The 27,249-nt window shown below is 26.8% G+C and overlaps 2 protein-coding genes and 1 non-coding gene across 3 annotated transcripts; 1 reads left to right on the top strand and 2 right to left on the bottom strand.

Annotated features, from left to right (window-relative positions):
• The first annotated feature begins 2,970 nt into the window (after positions 1-2,970).
• On the top strand, positions 2,971-3,844 carry LOC113868129 (BAG family molecular chaperone regulator 2-like). The gene is made up of 2 exons (XM_027503694.1): positions 2,971-3,217; positions 3,618-3,844. Exons 1-2 carry the CDS (start codon positions 2,971-2,973, stop codon positions 3,842-3,844), a joined length of 474 nt encoding a protein of 157 aa, XP_027359495.1.
• An 8,879-nt stretch (positions 3,845-12,723) lies between these two features.
• On the bottom strand, positions 12,724-13,137 carry LOC113867788 (class I heat shock protein-like). The gene has a single exon (XM_027503264.1). It carries the CDS (start codon positions 13,135-13,137, stop codon positions 12,724-12,726), a length of 414 nt encoding a protein of 137 aa, XP_027359065.1.
• Positions 13,138-20,803: 7,666 nt separating this feature from the next.
• Positions 20,804-20,875, bottom strand: TRNAP-AGG. The gene has a single exon. It is a non-coding gene; the product is annotated as a tRNA-Pro (tRNA).
• Between the last annotated feature and the right edge of the window lie 6,374 nt (positions 20,876-27,249).

The raw sequence follows: 27,249 nt of genomic DNA, 5'->3' as shown, positions 1-27,249 counted from the left end.
ATTAAAAGATTTTATGGTAATTTGTTAGATACTTCTCAATTATTTATTTAAATTTTAAATGAGATTAATATAGTTGTATAAATGTGAAGTAATTTTTATCATAAAATATATTTTATATTTAGATTTTAAATCATTTTTAATTTCTAAAACATAATTATGAGTTCAACATGAGTATTATTAAAAATATAAATGAACCAGAAGCTTCTATGAGTCGTTGAAATTAGCTCTTTATAGGCTCTTCAAACATTCTTATGAGTATTAAAGATAAATTCAAATTCCAGACTAGCTCCCCAATAAATCTAGCACTCAGGTAAATACTTAAGATTGTTGCACTTATTTATATAAATAAAGATATTTTTATTAATTGAAATTTATTATAAATTATAAAAATATATATTAAAATTTATTATAAATTATTAAATATAAAAAAATTAATTTAAAATAATAAAAATAAAAATATATTTTAATAAATTTTAATTAATAATTAAAAGTGAATTAAAAAAATATGTTTATAGGTTAAAATACAATATATTGACTTTAACATCCCCAAGACATGATTGGTGCTGGAATGTCTATATAAATTATCATATTCATGTCTAAATAACATGTATGATAAATTAAAATGCAATTAATATAGAAGCCGACTTCAATTTATTGAATTAGTTTAAAAGATTCCGATAAGATTATGCATTCTTAACCATATGTGGCCAATTTTGGTGCCAATTTATCATATGTCTTATGTATTAATTATATGAAAGAGTCAATGACAGCATGTGGCATGTGGCATGTGCTATGGGCATATGAAAATTTTCTAAGTTCTCTTCCACTTGATATAGTCATGTTTCTTTTATGCATTAAATTATAATTTTCAAAATGTAAATTCCAATTCAAATTATGCTTAAACAGGGATTGAAGTGGTAAGAGTAAACTCCACCTTGATGTGGATGTTTAACTTTTTAATGTAAATATTAACACTTTTAATTAAAAAAAGTTATATTTTTCTTATAATTAATTCTTCATGATCTTTATAAACAATATTCTTTCTTCAGTTTGTAAGGTTTTTTTAATTAAAATTTACAGATTAAAAAATTATTGAAAATAATTAATATATTAAAATTAAAAATATCACTATGATATTCTAATTTCATTTTTATTTAAATTCAAATTTTATTATTGTATTAATTGTTTAGAAATTACAAATATTTAAATTATTTATGAAGAATAAATAAGTAAAAATAAATAAATACTTAAAAAACTTTGAAAGTGATTTTATATAAAGGATCATTATTATTTTAAATCTTATAAAAAATTAAGATGTGTATGATAAAATCTGATATTAATAAGTTTTGACCCGTAAAAAAAATTTTTTAAAATATTTCTTAAATGGATTTACTTTGTCTTACTTATATTTCTTGAAATTCAAAGCGTTATGTCTTAAACAGAGAAAGTAGTATATTGACTGTTTTTAAAATTTCAAATAAAAAAATTAAATTATCAATTATACTAACTACATATTTATTTATATAATTTATTTTACACAAATATTGATTAAAATAAATGGCATTTATATGCTTATTATAATTACACATAAAAAATTCAATATTTTTAAATAAAATCAGTAAAATTAGTTTTATATAGTATAAACATTAAAATACTTTTAAATATATATTTTTCTCTTGAAGGTGTAAGATGACATTACTGAAGTCTATCCTATATAATATAAATGTTAACAATGCTAGCTAACGTATTTAGCACTTATTAAAGATTTAAAATAAAAAGTAAAATTAAAATAATTAAATATTTACTGTATTAAATGTTTTATTTCTGTCAAATATTACTTTTTATTCTTTAATTTTATCTGCCATTCAAATTTATAACATATAAATTAAAAATTATAATTAATATTTTTATTTATATTAAATTTATTTAAATTTTCTTAATATGTTATTTTATGTTTTTTAATTATTTTAACATTAAATATACTAATTTCTCCTCTCTTACTTAATAATTGTAAAAGATAATCAATAAATAAAAAGAAATATTTAATATTATTTTAAATTTAAAAATAGCATGTAAATAAACATAAAAATTTCCTTCAAAATTAAAAATTAAAAAATAGAGGTAAATATAATTAATAAATAGTAAAATTTTATTAAAAATAGTTTCATTTAATATTTTTTATGCATTGTATAATTATAATATTATTTTTATAAATAAATATTCATAAAACATTTTTACTAATTTACTTCATATAATTTTATTTTATAACGATAATATTTTCTTGATAAAATTAAAACATATTTATATAAATTAATATTTATTAAAATTAATTATATTTTATTATTATTATTATGTTGATATATTTTAAAATTATTTATTTATTTTTATCAATTAAGTATTATTAAAATCTGTTTAATTTTTTAATTAAAAAAATAAAAGAATATCACATAATTCAACACATTAATAACATTAATTATTATTATTAATTATAATAAATTTACTATTTGAAAAATTGCTTGACATGTTAGAAAACCATAACAGGTATCCTTTTATGAATTATTTAACAAGTGTAGTTAGACGAGGGATGAAGACATTTAAGTATTAATTAAGGCATTGAATTGCTTTACAATTAAGAAGAAAAACCGACCTAAAACCTATTGATTGGTAGTGTGTTTGGCCCGCTAATGAAGCAATTTTGGTGTTAAGCACCCACTCCCCACTCCCCATGTGCTCAGCCCTTCTCAAAATCACTACAAAAGACAATACCCATATTGTCTAATGTCTCCCATGTGTTCATACCTCATTCTCATTCCTCTTGTGCAACACAAGGGTGCCTTCTATTTTATTCATGCTTTCTTTGTCCTTTTACACGCTTTCTACTATTATATAAGCCCCTTACCCTATCAACTTCTCAATTCTTCCAAGAGACACAATCACAAAGCTTGAGACAATTTAGATAAGGAAAGCAATATGATCAAGTTGAGGTCAAAGAGGTTCTCAAGAAGCAGCTCCAAGATTGCCAATGGCAGCAAAGCATCATCCCCACCTGGAAAGGATTGTACAAGTATTGGTGAAATCAAATGGGAACTTAGGCCTGGTGGCATGCTTGTTCAGAAAAGGGAGAGTAACCAAAGTGCTGGGGAGGGTATTATCACTATTAGAGTGTCCACTGTGTCACACTGGCATGACATTTCTATTGATGCCACTTCAACTTTTGGTGAGTCTCTTACCATCTCTATTTCTCTTGTCATCAATCTAATTTTGGTTACAAGCCCTTTTCTTTTTATCTCTTAATCTAAGGAATTAATGGGTCGTTTATTACCCAGAAGTTTTGAATTTCAAAATTTTGCATCTCTCCTAGTGTGGAGTGACACCCTATGATCATATTAAAAGGGAAAGAGAAAAAAATATAAACTTTGTTAAATAAGTTCCAAGACCCATTAATTGTTTCTTGTAAAAACTGTGTCTTTCCTTTTCAACATGACTTACCATATTTTATCAATCAATAACAGTAGAGTATCCAAATAAAAAAAATTATTTTTAGCATTATACAGTGACCATAGAGATAATCCTCAAGTGTATGTTTTACTAATTTGTGAATCAATAAAAACTTGCAGGAGAATTAAAAATGATTCTATCACTGGTAACAAGTTTGGAGCCTAGAGAGCAAAGGCTTCTCTTCAGAGGTAAAGAGAGAGATGACAATGAGTTCTTGCACATGGTTGGGGTTAGTGACAAGGACAAAGTTCTTTTGCTAGAGGATCCAGCTATCAAAGAGAAGAAGTTACTTGGCATGACAAGAGGGCAAAGTATTAGCAACCCTTGTTGTACCATCATTGTATGACTCTAATTGATCAAACTCATTGTTAATTAGTACTAACCAGAAAAAAGAAAGTGAGGTAAGTTTAATGTAATGATGTGGTCTTTCTTCACTTTTGTTTGTCTCAGAATAGAAACTTAATTATGTACTTATTTGGTGGTTGAGCCCTTTCTTCATTTGAAAACGTGTAAGCTGATGCAATGCCATGTCATTTTGCAGAGTTTGCTCTATTAATAGAAGTGTTGATTCCTCTTGTATTTGTACAAATTTTATGTGTCTTTTATTGTGATAGTTTACGTCCAATTGTTCAATTATATAAACCCATGCGTGCACGCCGACACCAAAAAGATATTAACAATGCTAAAAGTATGGCGGAAGTTTTGCTAGTTGGGACAATATCTCAGAAAAACTGGCATATCATCGGTTATAAAGTTCAAGTTGTTTGGCCCAAAGATGTGCTTCAATCAAGTGCCTTCAGCTTAATAATAATAATAATAATAATAAGTTAGTGATAATATGAATTATTTATAAAAAAATTGAAATTTATAAAATAAAGAAAAGAAAGAGACTGAAATCAAATTTGCCTATATTTATAAGGATAAAAAAATTTCACCCTAATAGGAAAAATAACAAGGAAAAAAATTATATCTTTAGTCTTTGAGAATATAGTTAAACTTGATTTTAGTTTTTTTTTTTTTGGGTCTTCATAAATCATAAATTTTTTTTAAATGGTCCTTTTTATTAAATATTGATTACCCATCATGCATTTAAACATATTACATCCCTTGCTATATACCAAAGATCATTTTGAAAAATTTTAAAATATTTGAAGACTAAAATTAACAAAAAAAAAAAAATCAAAATTGATCCTATTTACATAAACTAAAAGTATATTCAAATCTACTAATAATAAATTGAAAAGCAACCAAAAGTGGGAGGCAAAAGAGGTCCATGACAGGCATGGAGTTCTCTTATTTGGGAAGCAACTTGAATGGAATTCAGCAGAATCATTTTTAGGTACTGATCATGCCTTTGTTTTGGTATGTTTCCAAATGCCAATATCTCACCAAACCTTTGCGTGAACAGAGAATGGAAAAGGTTATGTAACTTTTCCATTCCATTTTTATTGTGAGCCCATATCAAACTTGTACTATCCTACGACAGTTGGTAATGGCAAACTCAATCATGCAATTTAAATAGAAAGATATAGAATTAAAATCTTAAAACAAATTAATACAATTAATTGGAAAAGACAGAAAATAAAACCACTGATAAATAAAAAAATTAAAGTAAAAATATAATTACACCCAATTTAGTTTTCTGACCTCAATATTCATCTAGTATTTATAGCCCACCTTCCAATTAGCCTTTTTTGTTGGTAAATATTAAAGAATATCTTATTATTCTTAAGATTGTTAAATATGTTTAAACAAAAATAAAATATCAAATAACTTTTAAATCTTAATTTATTATCTATATTTTATAATATAAATACTTAATTCTATATTAATTAATATAAAAATTATTAATTCTGGCCAATATGATAATTTATGATTAGACGACAGTGTACAATGTTTTTATACTATGAGTATATTTAAATTAAATTCATTTTATTAGTAGTATTTTTGCCAATCTTATCAATTTATATTTCAAAAATATTGATGTGAGTCTGCTTTTATACTTTTATGTGTTAATTACTTTCTTCTTGTAATATCTTAACAATAAATTTTTGTTATAAATATTTATTGAAGAGCTCGATTCAACTATTAATGATATGAATATCATACAACAGATTTTGTAATTTGGTAAGGTTGAAAGTTGTAGTGGGTAAAGTTTATGATTTTATTTAAGTTATTGATATATACTCTTTTAATACTTTTTAACATAGACGCGTATTATTGAAAAATAATTATGTGAGAAATTATTTCATCTATATAAATTATCTCTTAAACCCAATATTAAGAAATAACCCATTACAAAATATAATTAAAATGCTTGTTATGATTGATGGATGTAGATAAGATTTTTTTAAAAAAAAAACGCATTATGGTATCAATTTTATATAGATATATTTATAGGGAAAAATTATTTTTTTCTAAACCAATATTAACATTTCTATTTATATAGTTATATTTTTACATATATGATTTTAATTTAATTAAAATATAATTAATAGGTAATTTACATACAAATATATTGATATTATATATATATATATATATATATATATATATATATCATATGAAGGTTATATTATTATAAAATAAAAAATATAATTTTTTTACTCAAAAAAGTGTTATTAAAATTCATCTTTAAAAAGAGAAAGTTTCATTTTTTTTTTAAAAAAAAAGGAGCTTACTAGCTCTTTGCTAGGGTATTTTCAACACCTAGTTGTGGAGGCTTCCTATACATGCTCGTCTCTATGTGAGAGTTATCCTAAGGGTTCCTTCCTTGAAACTCCATCAATGGAGAAATCAGATGCAGGAAGACGCACACCAGAAGAAGCAGATCTGATCACCCGAAGTAAGAAAAAGGTTAAAATAGTCCCATCATCTTAAGATCAAGTGAACAATCTGTCAGTGGACCTACAAGAGCATCAAGACCTTGAAGCTTCAGTTAATCAGGTGTCATCTAATCCTAACCCTATCATCTCTTCATCTTATAAGGATAAGATTTTAGCTTATAAAAATCTTGATTTGATTCTTAATGATATTGAAATTGTGTAGTCTATTTTGGATGATCTTGACATGGCTATAAAAAATAATGAATCTGATGACCTAATTGATAATACCTTGAATCTCTAACCTCAAATTAAAGTCCCCTTAGAAGACTAGAAACTTGGTGTTCTCCTTAGAAATGAACCCTGATTGTAAAACTCTTAGGAAAATCTATTAGGTTTGGCTTCTTGGGTTAATAATGATTTTTTCTTAGTTAAGTTCAAAAGTTTAGAAGACTATAAATTTGCTTTATTCAGGCCCACGGATTAAAATCTTAAGAAAATAACGATTTGAGTTCGTATCCCAGACTTGCCTTTTAAGTTATACAACAAAAGGTTTCTTTGGCAGGTAGGTACCTACCTGAGGTCCATTCTGAAAGTGGACTCCCATACCTCTTTAGTTTCAAGGGAAAGATTCACTAGATTGTGTGTGGAGTTAGACCTTAGGAAAAAACTCATTCACTCCTTCAAAGTCCTAGGACAGAAATTTAGGATAGAATATGAAAGCCTACATTTAATATGTTTCAATTACGGGAGATATGGCTATAGAATGGATACATGTATAGAAACTCCTAGTAACCTAGTGAATGTAAAGATAATCATAATGTCCTCATGGAAATAATTGAAAGTGAACAGACCATACATCAAACCTTGATAAGGATGGCCCCTAAGATACTATAGATAGCAATTCTCCTAAGACTTAAAGCAAATTTGGACCTTGGATGCTTGTCAAGAAACCATTGAGGAAAAAGTCAAACTAGGCTAGGTCCTTAGGGACCTCTAGAGCTAGTGAGAAAGGTCAAGCTCATCAATCTGGATCTATATTTGATATACTGGAAATCTCAAACCTTGAACAACATAAAAAAAAGTACCTTGGGAAAATAAATGAAGTTAGGCAATCTGAACAAGAACCTGTTGATAAAGGGGGGCAGCTTGTCTCCACCAAACTCAGACTAATTACTTATACCTATAGGGATCCTAAATTGGGTACTGAAACTAAGAAGTCTTAAAGAATAAAGTCTAAACCAAATCTCGATAAGCAAACTAGGTTCAGAGCAAATCATACCCAGGATGAGAATCTTAATCCCCCTTCTCTCCACTAGCTGATCCCCTATACAGAAATAATACTTTCCAGCACCTAAAATTAGCTTTCCAGTACAGTTCGAGAATCTTAATCCCCCTTCTCTCCACTAGCTGATCCCCTATACAGAAATAATACTTTCCAGCACCTAAAATTAGCTTTCCAGTACAGTTCTGTGATCTATGTCCCCATCTCCAAGTTTGACCATGTGGGCATTTGGCTCAAAGTGAAGAATCTGAGTTGTATCCAGAATACTAGCAAGCCTTGAATTCAAATTTCTTGCCCCTTGGATCTCCCACCATGAATTCCCTAGTTAGGTCAAGAACTCTTGGACTCTCAATAGCTCTTAGACTGACAACATTGATAGATTTAAGAATAAAATCTCTGTTTGGAATAGAAAAGTCTTTGGTAATATTTTTAATAAGAAAAAGTACCTTTTTAGAAGAAATGAAGGAATCCATAATAAATTAGGCCATAGCCAGAATCCTTTCCTCACTAACCTGCTAAATACCCTTTGGAAGGAGTACAGATCCTTGATCTGGATGAAGTCTTCTGGCTTCATCATTATAGAAGAACTTAGGTGTGTCTTGGGTATAGAAATACCAAATTCTCCCATAGAGCTGCAATTCAGCACAAACATAGAAATTTAATTGAAGTCTTAAGGGATGAGCAAGACAACTGGGTTCATGAGCCTGCCATACTGAAATCCATGGCCCTAAAATATTTCCAAAACATTTTTATTTTAACCCTGATCCTTAGAATAGTAATTTGCCTTGCTAGATCTCTTTTCCTCAAGAGATTCTAACAAGAATACCCTTTTCTCTAATGTCTCTTTAAATGAGGTCAAAGCTTCTCTATTTAAGATAGCTAACCTCAAATCACCTGGTTTTGATGGGTTTCATGCTATTTTATTTAAAAATAAGTAGCAAACTCTAGCCCCTCATATCTTTAATTTTGTTTTGGAGATTTTCAATAATCCTTCTAGGATTGCCTCTGTGAATGAAACTGGGATTACCCTTATCCCAAAATTTGATAGCCTTGAGTTAATAAAAGACTTTAGACCTATTTCCTTATGTAATGTGAGCTACAAAATTATCACTAAGATTATTGCTAATAGAATTAGAGGCTTCCTGGACCATATTATCTCCCCCAACCAATCCAGTTTTATCCTTGACAAGCAGGATGTTGATAACTCCCTAATCCTCCAGAAGCTAGCCCACTCCATACACAAATTAAAAGGTAAAAAGAAATTTATAATTATCAAACTGGACCTTGAAAAGCCTATGATAGGATGAGATAGAATTTCATCATTGATACTTTTACTAAAATTGGTTTGTCCATTGACTTAGTGTGTCTTATTTGCCATTGTATAACTTCTTCCCTATTTCTTAATTGAAATAATAATGTGCCTAAGGCATTCGCTAAGGAGACCCCCTATCTCCTTACCTTTTTGTCATTTTTATTGAGAAGCTAGTCCATCTGATCTAAGGGAAAGTCACCAATAAGACTTGGAAATCCTTCTCTTTTGGTACCTAAGGCCCTAATATATCCCACCTGATTTTTGCTGATGACATCATCCTCGTGGCTAAAGCAAATTTGCATCAAGCTTTCATTATTAAAAATACCTTAAATGTGTTTTGTGTAGCTTTTGGGATGAAAGTGAATCTCAATAAATCCATCTTGGTCTTCTCTGGGAATACCAAAACTGACCTCATCCAAGGAATTACCAATATGTTAGGGATTAGCACCTCCAACTGGCTTGGTAGGTACTTGGGTATCCTTATTACACACAACAAACCTAAAGAGCACTATAATTTTCTTAAAGATAAATTAGGAAAAAGCATAATCTCTAAAAACTGAACTTCATATCCTTAGCTCGAAGGGTTATCCTAGCCCAATCAAGCCTGTTAAGTATCCCTTCTTATGTCATGCAAACCACTTGCCTTCCCAATTCTGTTTGCAATGAAATTAACAACATCTACAAATATTTCATCTGTGGCTCCTTAGGAGAGAAAAAGTGTCATCTTATTGGTTGGCAGAAAATTTGTAAACTCAAATTGATGGAGGTCTTGGCTTCATGAATCTCACGACTCTAAACAAAGCATATCTAATAAAGCTTTGGTGGAGACTAGTATCCTCACCTAGAGCTCTGTGGGCTCAAATCTTGTATAGTAAATACAAATTTAGAATAAGAAAAGACCCTATTTACTGTAACACCCACCTAGTGTCAACCTAAGATAACCTTTCTTTTGTAGAACGTAGCTCATGAGAGACTCCTCACAAATGAGGAAAGATGCAAGAGCAACATGGCTAACTCCTCTTCTTATCCTAGATGTGGGGAAGTCCCTGAGACCATTTCTTATGTCCTTAGGAACTGTTTTTACGCCAAGTCTATCTAGGACCATCTTGTCTTCCCTTAGCAATGGGTGGCTTTTTTCAGTAAGGGAACCTTAGACTGGTTAGCCTTCAACTTATCAAATATAAACAACAGTCCCTTTCCTAGATGGCATATTATTTTTGGAATCACCGTTTGGAACTTATGGAATTATTTTGTATTTCAAAATGTTTCTATTCAGCCTAATTGTCTGATCCAGAAAATTCTGTGTGATTTTAATTACATGTTTTCCCACTGCAGGGACACTCATATCCATCTGCAATGTTTGGTTTATGATCAGGTTGTGATGACTTGGATACCTCTTCCCTTAGGCCAGGTGAAGCTGAATATGGATGAAGTTATCTCAAGGTGCCATGGAAAGTCTACCTGTGGAGGACTAGTTCATGATTGTAAAGGTCATCTGTTAGCTAGATTTAGCAAAAAAAAATCAGTCTTTACTCCCCTCTAGAAGTTGAGCTTTTGGCCCTCTATCATGGGCTTCAATTAGTTCTAAAGAAAAGATTCCAATAAGTGTGAATTAAAAGTGACTGCAAACAAGCTATCTCCCTCATCCAATATGTCCAACCCAATCTCACTTGCTGTTTAAAGTGATCCAAAAAATCAGGAGCCTTTTAATTCATATAAAATGTATTTGATTAGGCCATATTTGCAAGGAGGCTAATGTTTGCACCGATTACCTTGCAAAAGCTAGTTTAGAAAGATCTTTGTATAACTATTTTTTAAGAGGCTCCCTTCTCCCTCCTACTTGATCTGTGTGTTATACATTCCGTATAATTTGTTTTTGTTGGACTTTTAGTTCTTTTATATATATATATATATATATATATATATATATATATATATAATATTATTGTCATTTAAGGATAAAAATATTTAACACAAAAATAAATATTTAGATAAAAACATATTATTATTTAAATTAAAAAAATTAAATTTTAATATTATCATAAAATTATACAGATAAATTATTCAAAGCGAGACACATTATATATTTATATTAATTTTTATGTAAATTAATATTTTTAAATTTCAAAATTTTAAAATAAATTTAAGTTGATATTAATTTAAAATTTTTTACTTCAATTATCAGAATTCACGATTTATTGATTTGCAATTGCAATATTTGTTTTATTCATGTACTTGATGAAGTTAATTTTTATGCTGAGAGTCTTATCAAGTGCTGATTGGAATGTTCGTTTACGATTTTTTAAAATGATTATATTCTTGAAATTAACTGTCTTTTTTAATGATTTATCTATTGTTACTTATTCAAGATTTTAACATTTTTTTACTCTTTCTATTTGTTGAAAAAATAAAAATATAATAACTTTAAAATCAAGTTATCATAAAAAATTTATCACTTTTATATGATTTTTCAAATTTAAATTTAAAGAATAGTATTGAAAAAAAATTATAAGAACAATGACTTAATGTAAAATAAGTTACATGACTGAATAAAACAAAAGTAATTAGTAAAATTTTTCTGCTTTTAAGAATAAATACAATAATTTATAATATGAATGATGAATAACATCAATTTTTTTATTTAATTTTAAAAGTACCTTGTTATCTCTGCACGTTTCTCGTTGAAAACTCCCTTCAGATCTTGTCACACTAAGTGCGGATGACAATAAATAAATAAATATTAAATTATAAATTTAATTCTTAAAATTTTTTATCATTTAATATTATATTAGATAAAAAATAAAAATATAAAAAATATATAAAAACTAAAATATATATTTTTAATTATAAAAATTAATTTATAAATAAAAATAAATTACAAAAAACAAAAGAGTATTTTAATTAATTATAATTTTTAAAATAATACATGACACTAAATTTTATTAAAAAATAATTTTATTGTAATTCAATTCTTTTAGAATAATTTAATTATTTTTAACCAAAAATTTATTTTATTTTGTAGAATTTTGTTAATAAGCATTTAAAAATAATTATTAAAAAAAATTATTTATTATATTAAGATTAAAATTATATAATAAATGTTATCTTTAATAAAATTTTATTATAATTAATTTTTTCGGAAGAACTTAAATTAACATTTTGTTTATATCTTCTGAATAAAGTATTAATATTAATATGTTATTATAATTTTTGATTTTATATACAGTTGATATAGTTTTGCATAAATTTTTTATTATTAATTACTTATTCTTCAATCATAAAAGCTGGGGTGAACAAGTATGTAAAGTAATATTATTTATTTATGAGATAAGAATATCACTAATTAAAGGAAAGTAAAATTGAGTCTTTTCATATCTTAATTTGGGGATAATAATTAATAAAGAACTATTCCATAAATTGAACTTACTTGATTTTTTGAATTTCTCCTTAATTATTTGATTCCCTATTTTGGGGCATATTCACATCAGCAATTTCCTTTCATGCATACAACAATTAGAATGCACTTGAGAGAAATTAAACCTTGAAAGAAACAGAAGAACACATACATATGTAACAAGCTCAAATTACAATAATGACTCCAACAACTACAATACTTTGCATGAGTATAAAACCAAAGTAGCAAACACACAACAATTGACAACCCACAAACCTGTCACACCCATTTTATTTTCCCATTTCACATCTCTCTATTGCACATCAACAACAAAGACTTCAAGATTAGATACACCAGTTCTTCTAAGACATAAACATGTTTTTAGTTTCCATATTTTTATGAATTTTTAGTTCTAATTTCCATCAATTGGAATCAGCTTGGTTTGTGGTTTCTTCACCTCCTGCTTAGGGATATTGACAACAAGCACACCATTTTCCATATGAGCCTTAACTTGCTCCACCTTAGCATTCTCCGGGAGCCTAAACCTCCTTTGAAACTTGCCACGGCAACGTTCAATGCGGTGGCACTTGATGTTCTTGTCATCTTCATTTTCATTTTTCCTCTCACCACAAATTTGAAGGATCCTTCCTTCTACTACTTGTACCTTGATGTCATCTTTCTTCAACCCTGGAAGATCAGATATGAACACATGAGCATCTTTGGTCTCTTTCCAATCTGTTGGGGTGCTTAGGACAGGGCACTTGTTGATCATAGATAAGAAGGGGTCAAAGGTTTCATCACCAAGAAATTGATGAATCAGAGACATGGTTAATTATTGTATTCAACAAATGTGGCAATTAAATGAGATATTATGCTGATAGATTTAGAGCTAACGATGAATTGGATTGTTATTAAGAGAGGTTTTGCATATGGTACGTTTTTATAAAGGGTGAAAAGTTTTGGTCTTGAACTTTCTTGGAGTTTCTCTTACGATTATTTTTTAAAATTTGATTGATGTTCCATCATTTACTTTTGGTGCACCTTTTGAAACATTCTCGTTGCTTCCAACATGATCTTGCAAGTTCCAGTGCCCAAACCCTCCCTTAATCTTTTCTCTTTTTGGTGTTTATTTAGTTTTTGGAATTTGATAATGGACCTATTGTCTACTTATAACGCTGAGCCCCAAACACATTGTTGTTACTGACCCATATGAACAAAAAGATATATCAATAATTTATCACAGCTAAAAATATAAATCATGGGTAATAAAAAAAGAAAATTTTTATTTGCTCTGAGACAAGTTTTCCTTCGCATAGTGTAAATTTGGGTTAAGCCTACACCTGTTCTGGCCCAAAATTAGTCACTATTAGTTGATGCAGAAAATACTCAACTGAACTAAAAAACAAAGGCTGAATTAAGACTCTCAAGTAAACATATAAGAATTAGAGTGTGTATAAGAAGGTATTTCAGGTAGTTGAAAGTTTATTATTTTAATTAAAAATTTCAAGTAGGCTGAAGATGGGGTTGTTAATGTTTTATCTTTAAATGTTACTTTTCAGCTGATATTTGAATTTTTTTTTTCTACTTTTATCTCTTTAATTTTTAAAATTTTACTATCTTTACTTCTCTCACATTCAATTTTTAAAATTACTACTGATATTAAATTTTATTAAAATATAATAATTTGATTAATTTTTTTAAATACAGATTTATCATTATAATAAATAAAAATGTTTTAAAATGGTAGTAAAATTAAAAAGTTAGAACTATTCATAATTTTGTACATATGTTATACTGTAATTTGGTATTATATTAAATTTTATTTGACATTAGATGGATGATTTTATTTGTAATTTTGTATGTCATTTGAAGTATTTTTAAAAATTATTTAATTTATAAAGATATGTATGCTTTATTAGTTCATAAAAAAAAAGTAGTCGAGCAAGGACACGAGAATTTAGGTATCATTGGAATCAATGTTATTTTATTTACAAAGAGATTAATTTTAATTTTCATATCCACTCACTCCTCATTCAAGAGTTGTTAATTGACTTCAATATTGCTAGGGATATGAATAAATTAGTAGATGAATTTAATCTTGTTTCTATGATATTTATATTTTATTAATGGATAAAAATTAATATTAAAAAAGTCATATTTGTGTTAATGTTTTTCACGAGACTCAATTCAATACAAATTCGAAACGTGGCAAGTTGATCGTACATATACATCGATAGTTTCAAATAAAACATTGAAGAACAAACTTTCAAGTACACTGGAAAGCTAAAAATAAAAGAAGTGCTTCCACCATTAGTATTTATAACCAAAAAGCTCATAAATATCTAGTAAAATGTTCTTAAGCAAATTAAAATTCGTTTAAATAAAAATGAATTAAATGGTATTCTAATTTTTTCTATAACATCTAGGTCTTTTAAAATGCCATTAAAATACCATTAACTTGGGTGGCAGCTCCACATATGTTTGAATGTTCATGTATTATATTTTTAATGCTTTTATTTTTTTTTAATTTTTAAAGTAAGATATTTTAAAAAGTTTTAAGAGTATTTATTATATATATATATATATATATATATATATATTCTTCATTGTTGACCTATTTTAATTTTTTAACAATTAATATAATAATAAATTTGATTTTAATTGAGAATAAACTTAAAATATTGTAATTCATTTTTGAAAAACTATTATATTAATTACTTTCAATATTATGAATAGGTTAGGAGGATGATAGGTTAGGAAATATCAAGATAAAATAACTTTTTTTATTATATTTTTCACATACTTTATACCACTTTTCATATTTTATAAAATATATTTTATAAGTTTTTAGAATTTTTCGTTCTCGTTACATTTTTTTATTTAAAAAGTAAATTTAATTGTAAAATTAATTGAATAAAATTATTATAATTTAATATAAAATAATTTTAATATTATATGTACACGAAAATATTTTTATTTATATATATATATATATATATTTATTGGAAAGTAAGAAATTTCAATAAAAAATATTTTTAAAAAATTCTAGTAATTTTGATAAAAGAGAATATTATTATTTAAATATAATTTATATTTTTTTATATTATTTCTTGTTTATCTCCAACAATAAAAAAAATAACATAATATTATTAATTTATTCTTGATAACCATCAAAAACATATAATAAGATAATAGCTTATCATTCTCTTATCGAATTTTATCTTTATTTTATCTTATCAGATTTATCAATGGACCCATAGAATACATATAAATTAATAAATAAGTATTAACAATACCATTAACTAATTTAAATGATTTTGGTCAAGAAAATATATTAAAAAAAGCCTATTATTTTAAGGAAAAAAATTCTTTCAATTCCTCTAGATATTTGTTTCCTGGGGAATAGATCTTCTTGGGAATATCTGTATTTTTTGAATACTTTTTTTAGGGATTTTCTTGGGAATTTTGATTGATGCTTAAACTTGGCATAAGAAATTAATTAAAGCAACTCCATAATAGGACTTACACATCTCCAAGCAAGTCCCATATATCTCTTTACTATTCTTGAGAATGATGATGCAGTTAGAGTCAAGTTCTTAATTGTAATAAGGAGCAGTAGGAGAATGAGTAAGAATAACTAGGAGACAAGAAAGGAGTTGATGCAAGAAAAAGAAAAAATCATTAGTAACATTAACACAATACAGAAGTTTTAATATTTATTTATTATTATTATTATCACTGAACATCACAGTCATGTAGATGATGATAAGATGTTGGGAAATATTTTTGCATGTTTTTTTGTTGAATTGTGATTGAACTTTTTTTCTATCATCGATTTTCATGTAGAGTTTTTTTCTTGGGCCTTTGTTGGGAGATTTTCATGCAAAGTTGTTATCATGACAATTTTTTTGGGGAATTTCTTGCAGATTTTACTTGAAATTTTTCTTGTAGATTTCTTCGGGGAAGTTTTTTGCAAATTTTCTTTGAGAGTTTCTTGTGAATTTTTCTTGCAAATCTTTGTCGCATTCTTAATGTGAATTTTCTCTTATAAAAATTCACAAAAGTTTTCAACGCTCAACTAACTATTTTTAAAGAGAGAAATTGTTCATTTCTTGCAATAAAGTGCATGGAAAATTTTTCGTGGGAAACTTTCCTCTAGAATTTAAAATCTATAAGAAATTAATTACTCACGGAGGAAAATTTCAGGAACTCTACAGAAAATAGAAATTTTCTAACAGTGATGCTTGATAGTATCGTGAAAACTTAGTCTAAGAGATTATTAATATTAGCTTTTAAGATTGATTTTAAATACACAAAAATATTTTTTTTATAATCAGAAAAGAAGATATAATAGAAGTGGGTTCAGCTTTATTTTGTGTGTGGCCAAAACTCTCAGAGAATCAATGAGTTTTAGTTAATTTGATTCCTATTCCAATCTATTTCTAATCCGAAGAATCTGAAATGGAGGTTCTGAAGTTGCCACGTCAACTTCTTAAACTTGTAACTTTTAGGCACTTTATCAAATTTTTACCATTCTCTCTCTCTAGCCAAGTGTCTTTTTTATTTTAAACAGTTGTTTTTATTCATAATCAATGCTTAAAAACCGTAATTTTCTTTTCACAAAACTTCATAGACAATCAATGAATTATTTAACTACAACCACAAATTTCAACATGTTATTCTTATATAATTAGAACACATATAAATGAATAACTTTTTTTATTGAAGTCTCAAATTCTAGAATATTAAATAAAAACATTTAAATTTATGTCGTTGTGTCATATAGTACTCATCATTTGGACCTGCGAATATATCCATGCAGGGAAGTTTGTTCAGAAATTGGGCCATTTTCATGAAGAAAGCGAAGTCTCCAAGAATTGATATATAGTTGCTTACTCACTGAGATGTTGACACCATATAGTTATGGTAGCCATTTTTGAAATTAAACATTAGCCACTTGTTGGTAAACAAGACTTCAATGTTCTCTTTCCTATCTCACTAGGGAATTGTCTGTATCTATTGCTCAACTACTTTTTCAACAGCTATAATTAACCAGATTCTTCTACAACTTGTCCCTTACCCATACCCAAAAGAAATATAACTCTGGTTTCTTCCTTCCTTCTATTTCTCAAACCCAATAAAACCCCCCTTTTTTTCGTTCAATCTTCTCCTTATCTCCTGTTTTGTCCATGAAATTGAAAAATCTTCATGGGTCACAACTTGTGTGTAAAGGTCTATGATATATATATCCCTTTACTTTTTTCCCCTTGATTATATATCCTAATGAAAACAGGTGCTTTTTGTATATATGCAGATAAGGTGAATAAAGAGGTGAAGATCCAGAATAGCTTGTTGACAGAAGATAGGGAGCACAACTGAACATACACAAAAGGTTTTGTGTGTGAGCAGATTTGTGCTCTCTTTTCTTCTGTCAATATACCTCCATGAGAATACTCTATTAATTTAATTTCTTGAACATGCAAATTTCTCAAAGACTAAACTCTGGTAAGTACTTATATTTACTTTATTTTATAGTTATGTTGATAAATATATTATCATCAGAGATACATATTCATGTTTGTGTGTTGTTGCAATTGCTACACTACAAAACACACATTCACAGTCATCTTTCCTTTTAACAGTTTCCTCCTTTAATCGGTGGTTGCATGATTTTGTTGTTTTGTTAACTGTTATAGGCAGTGCACTATAATATATATAATATAACATTCACTCAACACAGCACTGGAAAATGCAAAGCACAGTGTTTCACCTTCAGCTGTTGACTTGACTGAGTCATAGATCATATGCGCCACTGTGACTTGTCAGTGATTACAGTTCAACAAACAGGATTGCTATATATGCCTACCAATAATAGTTTCTAATAAGACACACACTTTTTAGTTCGTATTTACTAAATTTCAAATCAAATTAATACTGAATCACTAAGAAAAGCGAATTTTTGGTGTTGACCCATTGATTTTCTTTGGATTAATTGCATGGACACTTGTTTATTTCTAAAGGTAATAGACATGTCACGACAATGGCTATGGTAATCAGTGTTCACTTTGGATACGTGTTATTTTCTTTAACTAGACTAGGTTAGAATTATGAGATGTTGCATACTTATAAATAGAGAATCAAAGTGCGTTGGATATTGACGGGGAAAGAAACTTTAGATATGATTGTAGATAAATAAGGGTACGTGCTTCTTGCTCATCTCTTCGTCTTTATCCTTTATGGAGAAATTGGAAACCATAAAGCCTTGTCTTTTGTCCTTTCTGTATACAAATTTGAAAGCAAAGGGTATCCTGAATTATCCTTTGTCATTTTCTTCCCTTTTTTTATTCAAGTTTTGGTGTAGATGCGTTTGGTATGAGAGGAGTAAGTAACAGAATCTTCATTATATATTAGCATGCACCCACCACAACATTGCCCAATTTTAGACCATGATAAAGACAATTACGTACCCAGTTAACTTCAAGTTTCTTCAGTTCAGTTCTGTGAGCTTATTTAAATTTTAAACATTTAAAAGGAGTAAACTTTTAATGTTATAAAAATATAATAACTACTATTTTCTTTTATTTTTATCTGTCAGTTTAAAAGTTAAAAATGTATTTATTTATGTTATTATATCCTTACCCTTTACACAATTTTTAATTACTTACACTTTTAATTAAATAAAACAAAACGATGAAATTAGAAATCAGAAGATAATTTTTATATAAACAAAATATTAATTAATTTTCTTTAACTATGAAATAATCTTTAAAATACTATTATTGATTTCTTAAAAGGCTGGTTTTAATATTTTTCTTATATACTATGAAGTAAAAGGATTATACAAGTCCCCTTATTATGGGGGTTCCATGTTATATGATAATATATATATATATATATATATATATATATATATATATATATATATTAGTAACATTTTCTTAGAATTTTAGTGTTTGAAAGTTAGATTAAATCCCAAGTAATTCAATGGATGAACCCAATTAAGGGACAAAGCTCTGACGAGGTTTTTCTTTTTCTTTTTCTTTGCATTTCACGAGATTTAAATTCAAAACTTTACTAAAGAAAAAATCAAATTTCTTATTGTTGATAATTATCAGGCGTTGGGTAAATTCTATTTCAATAATAAATACGTTGATCGGAATTTATTTTAAATAAATATCCTAATAACAGACGTATAGAATATCAGCATATTCCATTACATGCGTTGCAAGATTTGGCGCAATGATCAAACATTGGGTTAAAATCGTCTTCGTCTTGTTACAATAACAGGATATGGTAGTGTCTGTTTTATATATCTATCTATATATGTAAGAAATATATTAAATAAACAAATTAAACAAAAATAAATCCTAATCTTTATATTTATATTATGCCTAATTATGACTAAAATATAAAAAATTAGGTAACTTTTTAAATTGATCATATAATTATTATTTTATTTTATTTTATTATTTATGTATATATAATAAATAAAATTTTTAATTTTAATTTACTGTATGTGTGTCCTTGCTAATATTTGCTGAAAAATAGAGCTATTAATCGCTTACTCTCAGAAAACATGGTCATGCAACGAGTTTTTGCATAATTCTTTAATATAGTTAAATGATCTATCTGTACAACAATATGGGTGATTTTTTCATAAAATATTAATATAACTCATTGAAAAATAAATATAAAATGAAAAAAAATAAAACACTCGTATTAACACACTACACACATATGTATAAAAGGCCTGATGTGCATATTTATTATTTATTTAGGAGAATATTAATATGAAAAATTAATATTTATTAAAATCTTAAAGCATCACTAAACATAAAAAAAAGTTACTAAAAGGGGACTTGATTTAAACTGAAGTATTTCTTAAGAATACACAAGTATTCTTTCATTATGATAGTGTGTACTTTCAAGAAGTAGTGGTAGTAGAAATGATAGTGTTGGTGTTGAAAGTGGCCTAGCAGCAGCAATGATAGAGAATTTAAGAAAGGATGAAAAGGAAAATTAATGGCTTGTTTGTTTGTTTTTAATTATATTTTAAAACAATTTTAAATAACTAATTAAACAAAATAAAAATAAAACTTATGTTAACAAATAAATTTTATTTTTAATTAAAAAATTATTTTAAAAAACATAAAACAAACTTGCTCTAAGTGTTATTCTATTTTATTTATTTTGAACCCAGCAATCAAACAAAATAAAAGTTACACTAGACTAACAATATAAAATAATTAACAAGAATATTCCATTCCAATAGCTCACCAAAAGATTGATTAAAACTTAATTTTTTATGTCCCCAAAGTGTATTAATATTAATGTAATTTTTAAAAATCGGTGGTTGAATTAGTAACTTTTACTATTTTGAAGTACATTTAAATTTGGAGTTGTTTTAATATAATTTGAAATTATTAAAAGAAAGTTATAATAAAATTATTATATATGAAAACATATTAGAACTAGCAAATATAAAATTTGATGGGGCATTCCGAGAATTGAACTCGGGACCTCTCGCACCCTAAGCGAGAATCATACCACTAGACCAAATGCCCTTCGTGCTCTTGGACTATACCCACTGCTTATGTACAGTACATCAAGGGCTATATACATAAATAACATGATGTTAAAAAAGATACATATGCTTTTATGAAAATACACATAAAAATTATCAAATACCAAAACAAAGTTGTATAATTATTTATATAATTTTTTGCTTAGATAATTTTAGAATAATAGAATTTGTTGGAAATTTATAAAGAAATTTCAAAAGGTTAAAATTATAAGTTTTTAAATTTAAATTTAATTATAATAAATAAATATTATTGTTTGATTGTTTCTGTGTCTTCAATTGTGATTTTTATTTTTCATTGATTGATATTTGTTGCCTTAAATTATTTTGTGGGCACGTTTATTAACTATAATTTATTTTAATATTTTAAATAGTAGCAATGCTATATCTTTGAAAGGAGATATGTGATTTCTTTTAAATATTCGTATTCTTTACTTACTCTGAGAAAGAATTTGAATTAATTAAATTATTTTTAAATTGTTCTATTTTTTGAATTAATTTCTTAGAAAAGTATGTCATATTTTAAGAATTTTTATACTGTCTTGAGGAGAATAAATTTTTAAGGCAATGCCATTTGACATGTCTTAAGTTATTATTTTTCAACATTTTTAATAATTTTAAAGATTTATTCTCAAATACTCTTATTTTCATTATGATCTTTACATTAATATGATGTAATTGTCAATCACACATTCAATGGAGATGTTATTCGGTGGTAGGCTAGTAGCTATATTTCTTTTTTAAGTGATATGAATTTTAAATGAAAAATATTTCTTGAATAATAAGTAATAAATTAATAAGAGAAAAGTAAAATACCATCATGCTAAATCTTTTTTTATAATTTTTATCTATATACTATATATTACTAAACATTAAGGTACTCATAGAATGTCATTTTTTTTATATAAATTATTGATATTTGAAAACAAGATTATAACAAAAGTAAACTATTAAGAAAATTATTAGAGTTATTGTCACACCTCTAAATTTTTTCATGTGGAAAGTACAGACATAAATGTGAAAGTTGTATGGAGAAGCTTGTCTAGTGATAATTGTTGACAAAAATCAAAAGCAAACAAAGAATACAGAAAAATTGATGGAGATAATAGAGAATTTTGAAGTTTTAGTAGCAAAGAAATCAACTAGGTCGAACGTTAGCCTTGATCAAGTAAAACAATAACCTTGGATATAATGCAAAACTCAAGGAATTTGAATAGATTCTAGGAAGAGAGAATACTTATTTTTAGGCCCTAGATGCTTGCAAAGAATGGTCAAAGAAGAAATCCGTTAATTATGGATAAAGAAAGTAATAAAGATTCTACAAATCATAAACATAATAATTTATACTAATTTAAAAAGGACCCTCAAAAGGTGCATCAATTATAATGCATGCGGTAAAAACTTAGGATCCTCAAGCAGGAAAAAAATAATTAAAAAATAAACATAACGATGAAGGAATAAGACAAAATTCTACATTAGTAATTCAAAAAGAAAAATAATAAACACAAAAGTAACATATATAGGTGTCTATTTCATCTTATATACCATTAGTTAAGTCTTAAACAACTATAGTGGTGAGGAAACAATCCAATGTGAACCCTATAGAGTAAGTGATTTATGAGAATATGATAGTGATTTATAAAGCTTATGAGAAAGAAGGCGTATTATGCAACCACTAAAGGATTTTTAATCAAGAAAAATTGAGGGATGAAGGAGGTTCTAACTTTAAATAAATACAAGGAAAATAAATTATTCATGCTTATGCAGATGTGGGGTCCTTAAGGGTATTCCTGTGACTAGTTCATCATGAATTTGTTGTGTTGAAACTATATAGGCTCAAAATCCAAAGATTTTACTAGCCTATTAGTGGACATGAAAAGGATGTATGAAATTAGTTTTCTTATTCTTTTGGAAACTCATGTGAAAGGTGATGTAGCAAATGAGATCATGAAATAGTTGAAATTTTTATGGAAAGACTTTAGTCAAAAGTTGATGGGAATGATAGTGGAATATTGAGAGCTTGTTTCAAGTTTTACAATTGCGTATTGGCATGAAAGTCCCTAATTTGCTAAATGATAAAAGCTTTGAGATGATTTAAAAAAATTTCATGTATATAATAATGAATCTTGGCTTCTCATAGGTGATTTTAATTTTATTATAGTTCACTGTGAGAAATAAGGTGAAAGTGATAATAGTAATAATCAGAGTATATTTGCTTTTCATGGTTTGACTCAAGATTGTGACCTCATAGATAAGAGTTGTTAGAAAACTTTTTACTTAGAAGACAGGTTATTTCAACGAGAGATTAAATAGAGGCCTTATTAATATGAAGTAGATGATATTGTTCAAGGAAACATGGATTGAACATTTGTCCTATTTAAAATTTGATTGTAACCTTTTGCTCTTAATGTACTAAAGTGAGGTCTAACCGTAAAAGAAGACTTTTCAAATTTCTAACAGCCTAGATGACTCATCTTAATTTTAGTAAGATTGTTAGAAAAATGTGGCATTTTGATCATAATTGAAGTGAATCAATTATAAATATTCAAAAACACTTGCAAGCATGTAACAAAATTATTTTATGGTGATGTTTTCGAAAGGAAACAAGACCTTATCTGAAGATTCAAAGTTATCTCTTAAAGCTTTCAATATAACATCACATGTAGTTGGTTTTCAAACAAAGCTTTTGGAGAGGGTATGATCTTCTAGGTTTTATGGTTTTAGAAGTTAAGATAAAATAAAATTCTTTATAAAGATTAATATACAAAGTATTTTCGTAGAACTATACTGGTGAGTAGAAAAAGAAATAAGATTGTGGCTTTTTAATTGTCAAATGGTAGTTGGATTTGTGAACAGGAAGAGATAGAACAAATAAAAATCCATATAGAGATTTGTATAAAAGAAATAAGATTGTGGCTTTTTAATTGTCAAATGGTAGTTGGATTTGTGAACAGGAAGAGATAGAACAAATAAAAATCCATATAGAGATTTGTATATGAAGTATTTTCATGGAACTACACTAATGAATAAAATAAGAAATAGGATTGGGCTCTCTAATTCTCAAATGGTGGCTGAATTTGTGAATAGGAAGAGTTGAAACAAATAAAATTCTTCCAAATTTTATGGTTCCAGAAGTCAAGATCAAATAAAATTCTTTATAGAGATTATTATACTAAGTGTTTTCATAGAACTACACTAATAAATAAAATAATAAATAAGACTTAGGCTTTTCAATTCTCAAATGGTGGCTAGATTTGTGAACAAGAAGAGTTGGAACAAATAATGTAATCTTTTTATTTTAATCTTTATAGTAATCTAAAGAGTTATACTTCTTACTTCTTAACAAATTGTTTTATTTCTTTACAAAATGATAGAGTGGCTCGATTGAGAGATTGTCCTACTTATGATGAGATTAAGAAGTCATTTTAATTATGGGAGGTTTCAAGACACTACAAAAGGATGAGTTCTAAATAATTTTTTATTAGTCTTAATGGCATATTGTTGGTCCTCACCTCTGCCATATGATGCAAGATGTTTTCAGAGATCTAAGAAAGGTTGTTGATCTTAATGCTATCTTATTGTCTTTATTCTCAAAGTTGATATGATTACTGATTAATGTTAAACATCTAAGATCTATATCACTTGGTATTGTTTATCACATACAAAGATTTTCACTCATAGATTGAAACCTCTAATGGATCGTTTAATAAGCCCAATTCAATGCAACTTCATCCTAAACTAATATAGTAGTAATAATATCATTATTATTTAAGAGGTGATTGACACAATGTGAAATAGGAAGAGTGGAAAAAAGGGTTATGAAAATCAAAATCAATCTAAAGAAGGTATATGATTGACTTAATTGGTCCTTTGTTTGTGACACTTTATTAGACGTCAGTTTTTCTAGAAGATTTTGTGCACCTTGTTTAGTGGTGCATTTCTTCTTCAACTATTAAAGTGCTTTGAAATGGTGATGCCTTATCATCCTCTAAAACTAGTATAAAACAAGAAGACCATCTTTCTCTTTATATTTTTGTTTTATGTATGGAACATTTATCACGCTTGATTAATGCAACCGTAGATTTAAAGCATTTGAGACCATTTAAAACTATTAGTAATGATTTCTCTTGTTTGCATTTAGCATTTATTGATGATCTTATTTATTTTTTTAGGCTCAAGTTGGCCAAATTGATGTCATTAAAATTTTTTCAGAAATGTTTAATAAGAGCTTTTGCCAAATGGTTAATCAAGATAAACCTAGGAGTTTACTATTTTATAAATGCGTACTAGGAGGTTTACAATGAAATTTGTGAAGGCTTAGGATTTCAACGAATATCTGACCTAAGAAAGTATTTTTGAATTCCTTTACACCATATAAGGGTCATAATGAGTACTTTTCATCATATTATAAAGAAAATTCACAAACATCTTAGCTCTTTGAACAAGAGAAACTTGTCATATAGTGGTAGCTTAACATTGATTAAATTAGTGTTAGAAGCTATACTTTTATAACCCATGTAAACATGCTTTCTTTCTTTAACCTTGTGTGATAAAATTGAAAAAAAACTTATCATTATTTTATAAAAAGATTCTACATCTAACTAACTTATGCACAATGTTTGGAGATAATAAGTTTCTCAATCTAATCAAACTAGAAGCCTTGGTTTATATTTTTCTAAGCAGACTAATCAAACTTTTTTTAATGAAAATTGGTTGGAGAATAATCACGAAAAAAAACTCTCTATAAGAAAAAGTCTTATGTTTTAAGTATGTTTGTGGTGACGAAACAATTCTCATTGTTTTAGCTAGATAAAATGTTTTAGTTAAATATGTTCAACACATACAATTTTCAGTGCTCTATTTTGAAGAAACACTATTTTTATCTTTGTTTTTGTTTAATTATCTTTGTTCTATTAATTTTGGTAAAAACTTGAGAAATATATTATACAGTTGATGAAATTATTTACTCTAGTATCAAATTATTTACTCTAGTATCAAGAAAGGTTGTTTGTACAAGATTATAATATAATTTCTAAAGCATTTATGAATTATCAAATGTGTGCATGACCTATTAATCCAAAACAATGTCAAAAAGTTTAAGTGTGTAATGTGATTAGGAAACAACTAATATACACCAAATTCATATAAGTTTACTTTACCCACTTACTTGTATGTTATATTTTATTATTTTAAGTATATTTCACAGTTTAAAAAAGACACCAAATTTAAAATATTTACATTCATGATGTTAATCTAGAAAATATTTTTGCAATAGTTTTATTAATTTTTTTAAAATTTTTTAAAATATGTGAAAGATCGTTGTACATTTATAAAAGTATTTTAGATTATTTATTTTAAATTGGTTGATTATTATTACTTTAAATTATTTTGTTGGTGCATTTATTAATATATTTACTATTATTTTTAAATATATATAGTATGAGTCAATGAAATTATTTTACTCTGCTTTACTTTTTGAGTTGATACCTCAAATAAGTTGTTATATCCTAATTTTTTTTGCAATATATGAGACTAATCAATCTTTAAGAAGAATGTGACAGACAATTATTTTGTAATATTTTTAACATACTTTATATTAAAACATGAAACTGTACAAATTTAATGACATCTATTTAGCTTTTATATATACTTGTGGTTTAGGGTTTTTATAATAAAACACATGCTTTTATTGAAATATAAATAACAATTGATTCCAAAACAAAGTTATATTTTTTTAATTATTTTTTCAATTAAATAGTTTTAAAATAAAAAAGTTTATATACACACGTACATGTAAAGGTGTGTGTATTGGACGAATAACACGGGTATAATGTGAGAAGTTAAAAAAGAAAATCTTAATTATAAATAAATTATTAAAATTAATTTATTTTAGAGTAATAATCTTAAACAATAACAATGATTATAGATCTATCTAGCTAATTGGGTTAGTTTGTGTGGCTTCTTAATATTTTGAAACTGTTAACAACAAGATTTAATATATTTTTTATGGCTTAATTCTTGTGCCGTTAGAGTATAAGACCATAACAATTCTTTTAATTCTCTTTGAGAATCCTTTTATTTTTGTTTTCATTAACTCGTTCATCTTATTGTAAAATGTGATTAAAAAGAAGAGGAGGACATTTCATTTATTTATTTTTGGTGAATCTTTCTTATTTTCCTATGTTTGTGTGTGTGTGTGTGTTATTACTTTGTATTTCTATAATGCATTGTTGTATTAACTTTATAAAACAAATTAAGGTATGAGATGACATCGAATATAGGCAAAATTCTCACTTTGAAAATGGTAACTCAATGAAATTGTACCTTCTAATTCTAATTAACATGTCTTAGGTGGAG

Source organism: Abrus precatorius, unplaced genomic scaffold, assembly GCF_003935025.1.
Source record: "Abrus precatorius isolate BTA unplaced genomic scaffold, Abrus_2018 Scaffold5, whole genome shotgun sequence".
Taxonomy (NCBI): Eukaryota; Viridiplantae; Streptophyta; class Magnoliopsida; order Fabales; family Fabaceae; genus Abrus; species Abrus precatorius.
Note: the sequence above shows the minus strand (reverse complement) of the source record. Positions and strands in the feature narration are given on the sequence as shown.